A 14,676-nucleotide genomic window follows, 5' to 3' on the forward strand; every position below is an offset into this window, starting at 1 on the left:
AATGAAAGAGATGTCTAGATGGGGAGGGGGACATTTTGGAGTTAGGAAGAAACCTGGTGCCAGGGAAACTCCCAGGAATCCACAAGAATGACCTTAGCTAATATATATATATATATATATATATATATATATATATATATATATATGACCTTAGCTAATATATATCAGGTTATTTTGTTCTTTCTACAATCCAGCCACCGATATTAATATTTATAGGGTACTAAATAGTTCTTTGATCATGCATGGATTCCACAAAACATGTTTTTTAAAAAATTATTTAGAAGACTCATCATCTTGGAAAAGGAAGTACTAGTATATACAAAGACCACTGTATCAGCTGACCCCATGTATAGAAATCACAAGCATGGCTGACCTGTTTGAACCATGGAGCAGACTCTTGAAGAAACAACAATTGAAGGGAAACTTTGGGGATCATGACTGAAGGGCTAGGGCAACAGTGACCACTGTGCACTTCTACATTCACAATAGGGTAAACAGGTATGAATGGAAAGAGTTCAGGATTGGAGGGCCCTCTTGATCCATCATCCCAACAGACCTGGATACTTCCTGTCCTTAGAGATTTGTGTACTTCTGCCCTCAGATCCTGTGACTTCGAAGGACAAGGATGATGCTTTCACCAAGGGGAGGCAAGAGTGTCCCACTAGAGTGACAGAATGAAGGAAGAATCACAAAGTGACTGTGTACTAAATGATAGGATGCAAGAAGAATACCACTACAGTGCCAAAAGGCAGGGATGACACCAGTCAAGTAATATTTACAGCAATTGCTGGTCATGTTTGCCCACTCATGCAAATGATTTGCAAGTACAAAAAGGAGACACTGTAACCAAGGAATTAGCAGAGTTGACTCTAGTGAAAATTCATCCAAGAAGAAAGAGGACTGACTGAGTCCATCACATACTAAGACTTATTGTGAAAATCGGTTAAGTGAGACACTTTTGATATTGTTGCAAGGGTAGACTAATACACCAATAAAACAGAAGAGAGAAAACAGAAACCACCCCTGATACACATGGGTATGGAATTTATGATATGGTTCATGAAAAGCAGCAAGGGAAGGAAGGGTTGCCTGATAAATAAATACAGGACCCCCCTACAAAACTACAGATAATAAGTGTAATACAACTAAGAGAAAAATTGAGGTGCTTAAACTATTTTTGGCGCCCACTACCTATGATGGGACACCTCGTGCAGCCTTGAGGCAGGGGAGAGGGCTTGGACTTTCCTCTCTACTGGATGTGCCTCCCCATGGGAGGCCTTGCCTTCTTGGGGGGGATGGAGGGGTTGGGAGGGAGAGGCTGGAGGGGCGGGAGGAGGGAAGAGGGGGATCTTTGATTGGTGTGTAAAATGAATGGAAAAATTATCTTAATAAAAAAATAAAATAAAAAAATAGTATAGGGTGATATTCATGACTTGGGATACAGGGTGCATTCCTTAAACAAGAGGAAAACAGCAGGGACAACTTCAAAGTGACACATGAATGAGAATTAGCTGTGTCAAAAGTCGCTCTTATCCACAGGTATATGCTAGGCAGCACTCTTGAATTGGGCTTAAGCCCTATCCCCCAAACTCTTCTTGAAGTAAGTGAGATGCTGGTCACAGGGAAGAAGTTGTCTGAGCACATATAGCAAGGGAAGAGTCACATCGTCATATCTAAAATGGGCAGAGAATACTCATGGATGAAAAGAGACATCAAGAAAGGACAGTCTACAGCAATCCAATGGGGAAGTGAAAAAGAGACTAAAATAGATATTTTTTTTTTAATGAGAAGGTTCAGAATAATAATTAAACACATGGAAAGATGCTCAGTCTCAGGGAAATGATAACTAAGGCCACAGTATAATGTGTCTGATGTTATGTTGTATTGGTAGAAGGTCTTACACAGCAGGATGCTGATGGTCACCATGCTGACTCTTACATAGTCACCTTGGCAACCAAGCTGGGTTTGCCAATGAAGCCAAACACACACATATGTGTGATCTGGAAACTCAGGTACATGTGCATGAAGAGAAATAACAGGAAACTATTCATAGATTTATGGGGGACAACATCCTCAAGACAAAGGCCACTCAAACATTCATCAAAAGGTGTGGCCTAGAAATGGGCCATGCTGCAACTGCCTACAGAAAGTGGAATAAAAGACACAGAAAGGTGCTGAATCGCAACACAGATGAGCAAATGATGACAACCTCTAACACACGCACACTGGACAGTTCTGTTTCCACGTATTTTAAGAGATAGACACAACTAAAGTACTTCAGGTGTGGAAGCTTATTCTGGTGGGGAATCTGTACAGAGAACAAGGGCCAGCAAGTGACTGAGTGTCAGCAGGGGAAGGTGACTGCACTGGGCAGTGGTGCCTGTAGTTGTTCTGTGGCTTACTATATAGACGCACTGTGTTTAGAGCTGTGTTTGCTTCACAATGAGTTAGGAGTTATGTGTTGATATTACATCACATTCACCTTTCTTAACATATGAGGAAAAGAAGCTGTGTTCTATAAAAGGCTTCAGAATAGTTGGAATCATGCCTAAGAAGCCAAAGGTTGATGGCCATCTTTATTTCTGGTTGTGTAATAGCCAGGGAAAGTAATTGCGGCTGTAACATTTGTAAAGAACGAGAAATGAATCCAGATAAGTGTGTAGGCCATGAATTCTCACCAGTCTATAAAACAGGAATACAATTTGTATAAAGTGGGGCCTTATGAATATGTGATGTTGCATTGACTGAAAGCACAAGATGAATAGAGCAGCGTTATAAGGCAGAAACAGTCGGTAATTCTTCCTCAGCAACTGCTAAATAATTTAAGGGAAATGTGTGTGTGTGTGTGTGTGTGTGTGTGTGTGTGTGTGTGTGTGTGTGTGTGTGTGTATACATCCACATGTCTGTACATGCATGTGGAGATGTGGAGGCCAGAGGTCAACCTTGGGTGTATTTCCTCAAGAGCCATTCACTCTTTTGTTTATTACTACTACTACTACTACCATCACCACCACAACCACCACCACCACCACCACCACCACCACCACCACCACCACCACCACCACCACTATTATTATTATTATTATTATATAAGGTTTCTTGCAGAGACCTGGCACTTATCAATTGGGGCTTGTAAACAGAGGCAGAGTTTCTCTGTCTCGACGTCCCAGTCCCAAATAAACACACAGAAGCTTATATTAATTATAAATGCTTGGCCAATGGCTCAGGATTATTACTAACTAGTCCTTACATTTAAATTAAGCCATTTCTATTAATCTATTTATTGCAATGTGGTCCATGGCTTACTGGTTCTCTTGCATCTTATTCCTTGGGCGGCTGGCTGGCATCTCCCAACTCTGCCCTTCACTTTACCCACTATGCTATCTCTAGCCTGGTATACATTTTAAAGGAGAATATTTTTTTTAAATAAATGACCTATCAGGCTAACAGCATGTTAGTTAGACTTCCCTCCTAGATATCATTTACACCTGGGAGAATCCTCCATTACTGTTACTCTGTTCCTGGAATGAGCAAAGAGGTATGCTATATTGTTGTTACCAGCTTACTGCCAATTTCAATTGTTGGTGTGTTAATAATTCTTTTTAAAATTAACTAAATATATAGTATGCTATTTGTCAAAATTCTAAAACTGGATAGATATGCAATATTAAAGTACAGTCTCAGTTGCTAAGAGAGCTTATGGTTATGGATATGCTTGTGTAATATGTCAAACATGTACATTTGGAAGTTGACATGTAATATAATTGTAGTATAAATCTTTCCAAACATTTCTGAATCTTCAGTGTAAAACACCAAATTTAAGGAACTTCATTCATCATAGATAATTTAGCATGTTTCTGTGAGCCTAAACAATGGATACTGATGTTTCTAAGATCTGTGATTTAAAGAATTTGGATAACTGATATTAATATGCTTTAGCAAGTATCCAATGAGAAGGAGATACCTACTCCATAGAAATGTTCCCCAGGGTTTTCTAGGAGTGAGTATATGTGACAGAAAATTTTAAGGATGAGTAACCTAAATTAAAAAATGGAGAAAGGTAATAAAACAAGTGTGGGCAGAGGCAGAAGCAGAGGCAGAGGCAGAGGGTTGTCATCAGTCTTTCAATCCCATAACAAATGCTTGAAGCCAACAGCCCCAAAGAGGAGAGATTTAGTTCAGCTCACACTCAGAGCTTCCAACCCACTGTGACTGGGAAGACCTGGCTGAGTCTCAGTTGAGCAACTTACTTCCTGGTGTGCAGGGAGCAGACAGAGGGCACCTGTGCCAGCACGCTCTTTCCTCTTTCCCTTTTTAACTCTGAGTCCAAAGCCTCTAGGATGGATGACACCACCCATAGGTAGGAGTGGTCCTTACTCTTCCTTAATCAGTCTTTTCTAGAAATGCCATCACAGACATACCCAGAGTGCATGCTTTATCTATCTTCTAGGCACTGTTCAATACAACTGCGTATACAAATCAAAATTAACTGACATGGGAAAGATCCAGAAGAGCCATGAGTAACTCCAAACAGGCTAGGACAGGTGTTGGTGAAGTGTCAAAATAGTTAACATCTTTGGAGGTGCAGTTTCTTCATGGCATGCTGACAGGGACCATCTTCTATAGCTGGATTGCGTTAGCCACATTATCTTAGCACTCACATGACAGTAATTAGTAGCTATCAAGACTATCTCATGGTTATAATAATACTTCAGATGAAAAATATGAGCCTGACAAGGTCGTTAGGGGAGAAAAGATGAGACAATAAAACAGTTGTCAGTCTGAAGAGTATGGTGATATAATGTGTACCCTAATAAACTTGCCTGAGGATCAGAGGACAGGGCTAGGCACTAGATTAGACATAGAAGTCAGACAGTGGTGGCACACACCTTTAATCCCAGCACTTGAGATCCCATGCCTTTGCATGGGAGGCACACATGTCTTTAATCGCAGGAAGTAATATGGCAGGGCAGAGAAAGGCATATAAGGCATGAGGAAACAGGAACTCACTCTATTTAGGCTGAAGATTTCATAGAGATAAGAACTAGTGGCTGGCTGTTCTGCTTCTTTGATCTTTCAGCTTTTACTCTGATATCTGGCTCTTTTTTTTTAATTACAAGACAATCTAAGATTCAAACAACAAATAGTGATCAATATTGGTAACTGGCAGCATATAGATTTCAGGGGAGGAGGAGGAAGTTGATGACTTCATGACAGCTGTCTTGGGAGGAACAACTAAGATGTGGGCTAAGAAGGAGGAACACTTTCAGGGAAGGTTGTTTTGTAGGCAAAGTTCTATCCAAGGAAGCTTGACGATCAGCAAGAGCTCAAGATACAGCTGTGGGAGCCACCGGCAACTGGATATAATGTATTCTGTGGGCTTAATGTGAGTGGAGGTTTCCCAAAGAAATTCACAGAGTCACAAGAGCAATTTAGAAGATATTTCCAAAAGTTTATGGGGAAATAGAAAGTATCAGGTATAATCAAACATGAAAACTAGGAGCAAGAAGGTATTAGAGAAGAGATGAACAAAGAGATCACAATTTTCAATAAAGACATCATTGGTGATCTTGGGTCTATGGTGAACCATCATTCGCTGTGTCTAGAATTATAAAACAGTATTTATACACACACACACACACACACACACACACACACACACACACATATATATATATATATATATATATATGCACAAATACATGAATATACATTTATTCTATCAGGTGGTAATAAACTAGGACTGTTAAAAGACTGGGGTTTAAACAACTACTATAAAATACTTATACATATTTCAAATCATTTTATGAACTGCCAATTGAACAGTCAAAAGATCATCTCCCCAAACAGCGATAGGAAACAGATGAATCTCATTATAAATAACCTCATAGGTAGCAGCATTGATGTAGACATCTCAAAATTATGAAAATGTGTGATTTGTGTGTGTGCAATGGGGGGACCGAGTGGTGGTGTCTGCATTATATTGTTTGATTTGGCAAGAGAACACATAGAGCTCCCCACTTTTGGTCCACTTAAAAAAGAAGTATTATAGTTTGAGGCTCTGTTGAGTGCCATGCTGAGCTCCAAAAAAATAAAGGAAGACTCATAAAGCTCCCTACCTTCGTTTCATTTTCAGAACCCCACACAGAGAGACAACACCTACATTAATCAGAGAAAGACCACAGAGGCCCGGGTTTATTTTGTTTAATATTAAAACATACAGTTGAAGGAAACATCAATTTTCTTTTTAAATGACATCACCACTGCTCTTCTGAACACCACAGTTTACTAATGATTTTAAAACTGCTTTAAGGGTTTAGAAATGAATCACTACACTACATCTCAGTGGTGATTTAGCATGCAGACCTCCTATGAAATGCCCTTGATTTTAGGTTAAATAAATTCAGCATCTTTTTTTTAGAACTATAGGGGGATGTTTTGTTGACTCAGGGCTCCATTTGTCTTAGAGAGCTTTAAGAACATAGAGGACCATGACCGAAAGTTTGGTGGAAAAAGCCTTCCTCTACATTGAACACAGTACTAAGACCTAATTTAAACTAACAGGAAGTGCTCTTCTCCAGTTTGCCTTCCCTGGTGCATCTGTGCGTGTTTATGCCCGAGGGTTCTCTGAGAAGTAGACAAACACGTTGCTTCTGAATTTGAAGAAGTTTGGTCCTTAGGACATTTTTCAGGGAGGTGCAACCATGGAGGCTAGACACCTGAGGTGTGAACTTGGGGGCTTATGTGCTCACTTCTTCTTCTGCCCCCACTTAACCTAGATATCCATCCAAGCAGAGATGGGCCAAAGCATCACTACACCACAGTCACTACAGGAAATTCTAGGGTCCCATTCCATCAATAGTGAAGTCATGGCCACTACAGGTGATTTCCTGTGGAATATTATGCCAGAGTCCAAAAAACATTATATTGGCAGTTTCCTTTTGTTGGGAGCTATTGGGTTACATGATTATTAGCAACACTGATCCCCATTGCTCTTACTATTCACAGGTATCAGGACTAGTTCAAGCACATCTTCAATGATCTGTCTGATTCTCAGCTTCAGTGGTCCAAAACTATCATATGAATCCCATCATATTTTAACCTCTTACTGCTTCACAATCTTAGTTTAGTTCCCTTTTTCTCAACCTAAAATGTTGGTAGTGGTTGAAAAGGAATTAAAAATGACCTGTTTTCTTTTGAAACCTGTCCTGGGCACCTCAGACTCCTGTAATGTCTTTCCATCTCTTCTGTAACTACACACACACACACACACACACACACACACACACACACACACACCCCACACCAGTTGGACAGGCACATGTTCATGCTATGTGACTAGGTTTTACTCTATGTATAGTTCCTCCATTACTACTTCTCTATTTCAAGCAATTGGAAAATATTGATAAGCTTCTCTTTTTTAACCTTAATTAGTTACTTGTGAATAGTAAGATCTACATTGATATTTGCTGGTTGGTAGTTTATATTATATTCTGCTAATGAAATTTCACTGAAAAAATTGACATGTATAATATTAAATATTTTTAAGGCATACTCCTTACTATATAACTTTTTAAAAAAGTAAACAAAAATTCCTTCAGCTTTTGAATTAAACATTGGATTGCTCATATTAAAACACCATTAGAGCATGAAGAGAAAACAATAACTCAAGCTTAGGGCAGTAATTAACCATATGTATCCTGGCTTTGAGTCTGTCCTAATAGTGTGCGGTGACAATTAAAATTAAATTTTACAAGAAGATCATGAGTCATTTAGTGAAATTAATGTATTATATAATTATCATTAGGTAGCAACAGGAGACCATTATGAGGCATCAAAATTCCATTGGAAGAACATTACAATGTTCTCAGAGCTGCAGAGTCAGATGGATACTGGGCTGTTTGGGGTGTTTTTCTCTTCTTTTGTACTTTCAAAATTGTTCTGCTTTGTGTGGAAATGTCACAGCCCAATGAACATCCAAGATCACTGTCTGAGACGGTGAGTGCTAGTTCAGGGTTCAGTTTTCAAAACTGAAATATGTGTTCTATACCATTTCTCATCCAATGCAAAAATGAGTAAGTGTGTGTGGGGGGGGGTGGGTTAATGTACTACCTTTCCAGGAGTCACTGGAGGAAATGGTAACATGAAGAAAGAAGAAAATAAAAATTAACTACAAGTTGATAACCTTATTCATATTTACTCATGTATTTATTTATATACTATCTGAACTCTCTGCCTTTAATTCTAGATAAGAAAGTGTGAATGATAATTTCCACAGATAATTGAATATCTGCTTCATCTTAGCAGTCATTATATGAGAGAATCTGTTTTAAACAATATCGTGTTTCACAGTGGGGACCATAACGGAATCAGTGATGAGTTTAAACCTCATGACTGGATTCTTACCCACTGTCTATTTCTCCCTGTGTATGGAGAGTCTCCCATGACAGCAATTGAACATTGTCATCTACACATCTGGTGTTTCCACATTTTAGACTCTTTTTGAGTCCCCTAATCTACAACAAACATGGTATAGAAAAACCTTAATGCTGAAGGATGTTTTGTTTATGATAAATATGGTGCATCACGTTCCCACTTCCCATTTTTAATTACATAATGACTGTTCTGAAGAAAATTCCCCGTCTCCCTCTGTCCCTCTTGCCCAATGCCCATCCTCTGTGTGCCTCTCTCGGCATCACCATGATGTTTCCACACCAGCTTCTAGTGTAGACTTCTGTTACCTTTCTTGGTGGCTTGTAGTAACCATCAGAGTCCTGTGCCCAGCTCTCACAAGATTTGTCATACTCTGTTGGTGTCTATCTCCTAGCACCTACCATCTCATTTATTACCCATATGAAAGAACGTGCCCATTTGCTTATGATGGATAAAGGGAGGCCACAGTGTGCCACTCTACCTTCAGGACTGGTAGCAGCCATGACTCAGAGTTCAGCATTTGAGTTTTCCAGCATCAACGACTTTTTAGGAGTATAGTTCTGGTACAAGTGTGTGTAGCCTCCTTCAATGCACCCTGATATTTGTCACCTGCTTCCCAAGCGGTAGTTGGTCTAATGACTATCCCTTTTTGGGGTCCTTTCATCCTACATTTGTCCTTACCTCACTGTTAGTACTACCTGAATGTACTAGAAGTATTTATGTGTGTGTGTGTGTGTGTGTGTGTGTGTTTATTGATTATGTATATAGTGTATGCAGATGTACATGTGGGTGTGTATGCCCCTATGGGCACTGCAGAAGGCAGTGAGGACACTGAGTGTTCTCTGCCAGCAATCTCCATCTTATCCCCTCAAGACACTGTCTCCCACAGAACTTGGAGTTGGGCTGGCAGCCAGTGAGCCCCAGTGATCTTTCTGTCAGGTGCATTGTGGCCACATCTGGCTGGTGATATGGCTGCCAGTGATTCAAAGTGAGGGGTGTGTGCTTATGCAGTGTCCTTACCCACTGATCTACCTCCCCAGACCCTTAGGAAACTATTTCTAAGTTTTCTGTCACCTGTGATTTCCTTGTATAATCTACATGTGGTACTTGACACTAGAGTTGGTGTGAGGGAGTGGAGCCATCACATGGATGGCTTCACATCTGTTCTTGAGTTTGCCATGGTAGCATCTTTGACATCACAGTGGTTCAAGGTTCTCCCTTGTGGTGAGTTGGAGTGGAAGGAAAATGTAAAGTACACTCTCGCCTGGATTGGAGACGGGTGACAGAAAATGACAATGACCATGGAGTTGGTAGTCATAGTATTGTCAGAGCTACGAGAGAAGAAAGGGCTGGTTCAAACTAGCTAATCAAACTCTCAGGACCTGGGGTGGGAGGTGGCTCAGTGTTTAAGTACTTGTGTGGAAGTGAGAGGACCAGAGTTTAGATCCTCAGAATTCATATAAATGACAGGTGGTTATGGTGATAATTCCAACCTTGGAGATGGAGATAAGGGATCCTCAGAGCAAGCTAGCTGTGGAGACTAGATGTATTAGTCATCTCTGGATTTGATTGAGCGAGCCTGCCACACTGAATAAAGTGGAAAAGCAATCCGGGGTGTTTGCTGCCAGCAACTTCAACCCAGACATCCACATGCAAGCACACTCACATGTGCCTCCATACATGCACAAACATATCACACACACACACACACACACACACACACACACACACACACACACACACACCAAAAAAGGGGGAAAAATCTCACGACCTGATGTGACAGCCTCAAGCCATTTAAAGAAAACATCTTCCACAGTCAGAGAAGATTCCATTGAAAACTAGACTCTAGACTCTATGTTTGGTTAAGTAGTAGCAAATTCTAGAAAATGCTTATTTGGAGAACCAACCAAAACCCTTTGAGAAAATGAGCATAAAGATAGAAGAGGGCCTGACACCTAGATATGAGGTGATGTGTGATCCCAATTAGTTATCAATAAAAACCCAGAGTCAGATATTGAGGGTGAAAGCTGAAAGATCAGAGAAGCAGAGCAGCAGCCACTAGAAACTTCTTACCTCTCTGAATCCTCTGTCTGAATGGGGGCAGAGATCCTGTCTCCACCTGCCTCATATTCCTGTCTCTACCTCCTTAGTGCTGGGATCAAAGACACACACCACCACTCCCTGGCTCTGTTTCTCTTTTAGACTAGTTCAATCTCATGTAGCCCAGAGTGACCTTGAATTCCTGATCTTCCTGCTTCTTCCTCCCAAGTGCTGGGATTAAAGGTGTGTGCAACCACTGCCTGGATTCTATGGTTAACTAGTAGCTAGCTCTGCCCTCTGATCTCCAGGCAAGTTTTATTTGTCAGAACACAAACAAAACAACATTGAGGTCTGGGTGACTGACTTTCATTCATTGTTGGGTGCTGGGGCTTGACTAAATGTTCTCTCGTAGTCCTTTTGTTGAAAGATTGTCCCCACTACTGGAAGATGGTGGACTCTGAAATGTGGAGAGCCTTGTGGGAGATTGTTATCTCCTTTGGAGCATGCTCTTATAAGGTATTTCTTCCTGTTCCTGGATCCAGACGTGGGCAGAGAGCTCAGCTGCATAACTGTGTGGTGGTGTTTGTCCTCACCAGAGGCCCCCATCAATGGACTGCTTGATTTCAGTGAAACTGAACCAAACCAGCATCCCATTTATAATGTTAGTTGTCTCAGATATTTCCCAGGAGGATGCCTCTAGAGGACACCTCCATGCTTCATCTGCAGGAGGAGCTTCAGAGGATACTATCTGCCTCTGGGCACCTCTTGCCTTATGGCTTCCAAACCACAAGCTGTGCTAGAGATTAGGCACAGACCAAGTGTGAGAACCTGGCTATACCTTAAGAGAAAGGAGATAGTTCGCCAAAAGCAACCGCAGAGCTGAGGCTATTTCTCAGTGGATGGGTGTTCCACTGATGTGCACAAAGCCATGGGCTCTTCTCTAGCACTGAAGATAAACACTGCAGAAAATGGCTCTCATGTCCACACAGGAAGTAGAAGAAGTATAAATTAATCCTAGAGCATGCAGGAATACACACAAAGCATAGAGTCTAAAGACAGATTTATAATGTCAAATAAACTCACATCTAATGTCCTATATTTTGTATTGGGAAGAGCCCCAGTCAAACCTAATGGCATACTAAAATACACAGTTTTCTAGACACATTTAATTTTTTTCCAGAAAAAAAATTATATGGGTTAAGTCATAAAGGAGTACTCTAACACATACTCATGTTTAAATTATATATCATTAAATATGACAATTAAAAATCAATTGTAAAGGATCTGACTATGAAATGGTCACGAAGGGTACCCAAAGAGTACCAGTTGCTAGATCACCTGAGCTGCATCTCTCCTCAAAATTACAATGTAAGAAATGAGGTCCCTCCACACAACATTTAAGCTACACGGTCATTCCACTTACCCTCACTTGACCCACGAAGGCATTGGCCTCTTCCTCCAGCACGGAGAGATTCCTGGGCAGATAGGGATCGAACACAGGAGCGTTGTCATTGACGTCTGTCACCACCACGTTCACAGTGGCAGTAGAAGTCTTAAAGGAAGAGAGAAGAAGACTGTGAGAGGCAGGGGGAGCCGCTGTCACTGGGGATTTAGCCCAGGGTCCACCGTGGGTTTTCTCTATCTGAAAGGCATCTTGGTCCTTAGCTTTCCAAAGAAAAAAAGACATAGAACATTAAAAGAATCAGCTCGAAAGCCTCAAACAACTGAAAAAAAATGGGGAAAGCCAATGCTAATATTAAAGTGCACACGTCTTCCTGAGAATGTCAAGTATTTCCTGGAGGCTTACCTTTCAGGTGATGCCACCTTTATTTAATTCACATTTATAGGTAGTGAGCATTTGTTTATACACACAGGAACCCTTTTATCCATAGATATACTAATATTTATATATATATCTATATATACTAATCCTGTAGTTTGTTTTCATCACTTGTGTATTTCACTATATATATATATATATATATATATATATATATATATATATATTATCAAATAGTATTTTCAGGCAAAGTAATACTGCCAGAATATATTACCTTAGTAAGTTTCAATGTTTATATTTAAACCAAGAATTTGAGCCCCATGATGATGATGATGATGATGATGATGATGATTTTATTAAATTATTATAGAAATTGCTGTGTTTAGGTCCCCAGACAATGACATTCGTGTCAGGTAAGCTACCCATTTTTGTGGATGCTCTTTTCTTACAGGGACATCTTGGCTTAGTGAACCAGACAATGTTTACAGAGGTCTTGGTATCAGTAAGTTTGTTGTCATGTGTGACTTGAGCATGAGCCTCCATCTAATTTTGGCCTCTCCCTCATCTCCGTCTCAGTGTGGGGTGGGTCACAGGAGGTAAAGAGCAAACACTGAAGGAAAGAACCCTAACTTGCAAGGGGAAGCATACAGTATGCTATGATATTAAAATGCTTAATTACAGGCCACTGAAATATAAGAGGAACAGAGAGAATAGAAATCCCATGAGAGATTGGTCCAAGATTTGTTTAAGAAAATATGAACACATTGAGCCCTGAACACCAGAGAAAAAGAGTTTCTACTAACGTGTACGCAATTTGCAATGAAACTAGACACTGAGCATGAACTGTGGTGGGTGACTCAATAGATGCTGTGTGGCAGTCAACAAGTAAAAAGAGACCAACTAGGTTTCCTCAGCTGCCAGAATGGAATGGCCTGGTAAGTGTCTGCTGAAAACAATGTAACTCCTCATTTGACTGTAGGAGTAATGATGCCTTACCTCAGATTCAGTCCCAGCTTCCAAGACTTGTATTTTAAACTCTCTCTACTTGAACAAAATCAAGAGCATTCTTCCATGTAACTTTATCCTAAACCTCCATGTCTGTTATATAAGATCTTCAGCTGTCATTAGAACTCCTCATATATCAAAGAGAGATGCTGGCCATGGGTGGCTTTTTATTTGAGCCATTGATGGCTTACTTTTCCATAATTTAGAGCTACATGTACATGATTTATATGTATTTAATGCTCAACCAAACTTTGATTTAAAGACATGAGGATAGTCACAACAACATTTTGTAGCCCATATCTAGAAACTAACCAATGCCCATCCATAGCAGATATTTATAAGGTGTTTATGCATATGATGACCCAATGTCATGAACAACCCCGTAGTATAGTTCTGAAACATAAGGTTGAGGGACAGAAGTCACACACCATCACATGTAGTTACAGGATTTCACTGACATCATCAAGAACCCTACACACTGAAAGGAGTCAATACAGGGCAGTAAGAAGGAGAGCTAGAGGAAGTACTACATCACACAAGGGTTAGATAAGTACCCAAGTATGAGATAACTTGTTTCTTGCAGTGGGCTATACTTACATATGCTTTCCTACTGCAGAAATTCATCAAGCCTTCCAGGTATGGTTTGTGTGCTCTACTCTGTATACATTTCCAATGAAATGGTTTAATTTTAAAGATGCAAACAAACAAATACACATGTGTGTACACATACTGTGGATTTATAGAAAGAAATTAAAATGTTTTCTGAGTAGATGGAGTGCAGGTGTTTTATTTTTCCCTTGTAACATTTATATATTTCTCAAATGTTCTCCCAGAAAGCTACATTGCTTTTATAACAGAAAAATATTTTAACAAATGTTATTTCTTTTCAAGTTGTGTTAGAAATGAAACCAGGTTTTTTAAAAAATGTGTTTTATAGCAGCAGTATTTCCCAATTTGCCTGAGGGTGAACATGGTATTAAATTTAGCAGTTGAAGCTAAAACCTCAGAGTGGCTGTACTAGAGTCCCTGATATTTCTTCAAGCTCCCTGGACACCTTTATGTCCACCTCTGCCTTTCCTATCCATCTATTATGTTTTTAGAGTCTCCCATGGAGGAGTAGGCTTACAGACTCTTGGATCCACTGTCAAAGACTGTGACCTGTGGCTGGTTGATACACAGGGGAACTGAGTCATCACTGAATGGAGAACCCACACTGATGGGAGCTTGGGCATACTTTCCCATGTTGTTCTGAGTTTTATAGGAAATGACAGAATCCACATTGCTGGGTAATTTCTAGCTTGTGCGTTTCTTAAGAAAGGGACAACTCTCCTCTCAAAGTGGTGCAGGGGTCAGTACTGCACATGATTCTGGCTCCACTTTACATCCGCTGGCCACACTCCTTTGACCATGTTGATGTA

The 14,676-nt window shown here is 40.3% G+C and overlaps 1 protein-coding gene across 3 annotated transcripts in view; it reads right to left on the reverse strand.

Moving 5' to 3' along the window:
- Positions 1-14,676, reverse strand: part of Pcdh15 (protocadherin related 15) — a 1,435,956-nt gene that overhangs the window by 209,591 nt on the left and 1,211,689 nt on the right. For all 3 annotated transcript variants that reach the window (XM_042266444.2, XM_076556997.1, XM_076556998.1), the window contains one exon: positions 11,897-12,025. In XM_042266444.2, coding sequence (XP_042122378.1) covers positions 11,897-12,025 — 129 coding nt within the window. The remainder of the gene's footprint in view (positions 1-11,896; positions 12,026-14,676) is intronic.

This window comes from Peromyscus maniculatus, chromosome 21 (genome assembly GCF_049852395.1).
Source record: "Peromyscus maniculatus bairdii isolate BWxNUB_F1_BW_parent chromosome 21, HU_Pman_BW_mat_3.1, whole genome shotgun sequence".
Classification (NCBI taxonomy): domain Eukaryota; kingdom Metazoa; phylum Chordata; class Mammalia; order Rodentia; family Cricetidae; genus Peromyscus; species Peromyscus maniculatus.